Source organism: Lepidothrix coronata, unplaced genomic scaffold (assembly GCF_001604755.1).
Source record: "Lepidothrix coronata isolate B3197 unplaced genomic scaffold, Lepidothrix_coronata-1.0 Scaffold213, whole genome shotgun sequence".
Classification (NCBI taxonomy): Eukaryota; Metazoa; Chordata; class Aves; order Passeriformes; family Pipridae; genus Lepidothrix; species Lepidothrix coronata.
In genome coordinates this window covers 1,426,331-1,428,452 of record NW_016690393.1, presented here as the reverse complement: position 1 = coordinate 1,428,452, position 2,122 = coordinate 1,426,331, and the positions used below count along the sequence as shown (strand labels likewise).

General features: G+C 67.4%; 1 protein-coding gene across 1 annotated transcript in view; it reads left to right on the top strand.

Moving 5' to 3' along the window:
* Positions 1-2,122, top strand: part of ASB16 (ankyrin repeat and SOCS box containing 16) — a 6,258-nt gene that overhangs the window by 1,292 nt on the left and 2,844 nt on the right. The window contains exons 2-3 of the mRNA XM_017833287.1: positions 1-272; positions 1,563-1,830. Of these exons, the coding sequence (XP_017688776.1) occupies positions 1-272; positions 1,563-1,830 (540 nt within the window). The remainder of the gene's footprint in view (positions 273-1,562; positions 1,831-2,122) is intronic.

The window sequence follows — 2,122 nt, the reverse complement described above, 5'->3', positions numbered from 1 at the left end:
GCGCTCGCTGCGGCTCCAGCGGGAGCTGCTGGAGCGGGAGGAGCGGCGGAGAGCCTTGGCCCGGGAATGGGCCACGCGCCGGTTCCTGCCGGAGCCCCCCCGGGCCCCCCCGAGCCCCCCCCGGCGGCGCCGGTACTGCCGGGACCCCGCCGTGCACAACGCCCTGTACGCCGGGGACCTCCCGCGGGTCCAGAGCATCTTCAAGGACGAGGCCACGGCCAATTTGGTCCTGGAGATGGTCAGCGAGGAGCTGGTGTGGTCACCGGAGCAGGGTATGGGGCTGGGGGGTCCTGCCCTTCTCCCTCCCTCCCTCCTTCTCCCTCCCTCCTTCTCCCCTCCTCCTTCTCCCTCCCTTTCTCCTTCTCCCCTCCTCCTTCTCCCTCCTTCCTTCCCCCTCTTTCTCCTCTTTTTCCCCCTCTTTTTCCGTCTTTTTTCCCTCTCTCTCCCTCCTTCTCCCTTTTCTCCCTTCCCTTCTCCTTTCTTCTTCCCTTCCCTTTCCCCTTCCCTTTTCCCTTCCCTTTCCCCTTCCCTTTCCCCTTCCCTTTCCCCTTCCCTTTCCCCTTCCCTTTTCCCTTCCCTTTTCCCTTCCCTTCCCTTCTCTTCCCTTCCCTTTCCCCTTCAAATTAACAGGGGGAGCCAGGGCAAGGGGTGATGGATGGGGCTGCAGTTCCAGGTGGGCTGAGGGGAGCAGGGCTGGAGGATCCAGTTTGGAAGGGGTGGGCTGTGGAGAACGCTCTGGGAAAGGGGGTACAATCCCAGGTTTACTCCACACAGGGTTTCCTCTGGCTGTAGGTGGAGGTGGGGGGATACTGGGGTTCACAACCGACCCCCTGAGCTATGGGTGGGTGACAGGTCCGGTGCAGGGTGTGTGGGGGGGATCAGGTCTGGGGCAGCACCTGTGGGTGCCCTGCTGATCCCCCTGCTCTGGCAGGGCTGTGGGTGTGGGGTCTGGGGTGGGTGGTCAGGGCAGCCCCCATGGGTGCCTCGCAGGGCTGTGGTGTGTGGGGGGGTCCACTGGGGGGTGGGTTTTCAGGGCAGACCCGTGGGTGCCCCACTGCCCTTCCTGCAGGGCTCTGGGTGGGTTGGGGGGACCCAAGGAGTTGGGCCCCCCAGCAGGGAGGTGGGGGGTTGAGTGAGGGTTCCAGTGGAGGGTAGGTTTTCAAGGCAGGCCCCTGGTGCCCCACTGACCCCCTTTAGTGGGGATCTGAGTAGGTTGGACCCCCCAGGAGGTTGGACCCCCCCCGGCAAGGCTGTAGGTGGGTGGGGTGCCCAGTGGAGGGTGGGTTTTCAAGGCAGGCCCCCGGGCACCTTGCTGACGCCCCATCTCCTGCAGGGTTGTGGGTGGGGAGAGGGGGAGGTCCAGTGGGGGGTGGGCGGGCACTGCAGCCCCCACGGGTGGTGCAGATCCCCCTCACCCCCAGCAGGGCTCCGGGTGGGGAGTCCGGGGTGGGTTTTCAGGGCCCCACTGACCCCTCCCCACAGGGCTGTGGGTGGGTGAGGTGTCCAGTGGAGGGTGGGTTTTCAGGGCAGCCCCCTGGTTGCCCCACTCACCCCCCCAACAGGGCTGTGGGTGCTGAGCCCCCGCCGGCAGCAGACCTCGGCTCTGCGCATCGTCACCGCCCGGGGCTACGAGGACTGTGCCCGGCACTTGCTGCTGCGGGGGGCGGCGGTGGACGCCGTGGTGGGGGGCCGGGCCCCCCTGCACGACAGCGCTGCCGCCCCCCACCCCAACTGCGCCCGCCTGCTCCTGGCCTTCGGCGCCGACCCCAACGTGCTGAGCGCCGAGGGCTCGGCCCCCCTGCACCTCTGCACTGCCCCCCAAAGCCTGCGGTACGGGGAGGGGGCTGGGAATGGGGGGGCACCTGCGTGCCAGGCTCCACCTCCTGCCCAAATCGTGACCACCGCCTCTAAACCCCCCAGAGCTCAGCCAAGACCCCTTATGCTGGTGGGGACCCCTGTTTGCAGCCCCCCAATGCAGCACCTGTGTCCCGGAAGTGTCCCATGGGAGCCAGGGCTCTCTGAGGTGTCCCTGGGGGTGTCCCATAGGTGCCAGGTCTCTCCAGGGTATCCTAGGGGTGTCCTGGGGGTGTCCCATGGGAGCCAGGGCTCTCTGAGGTGTCCC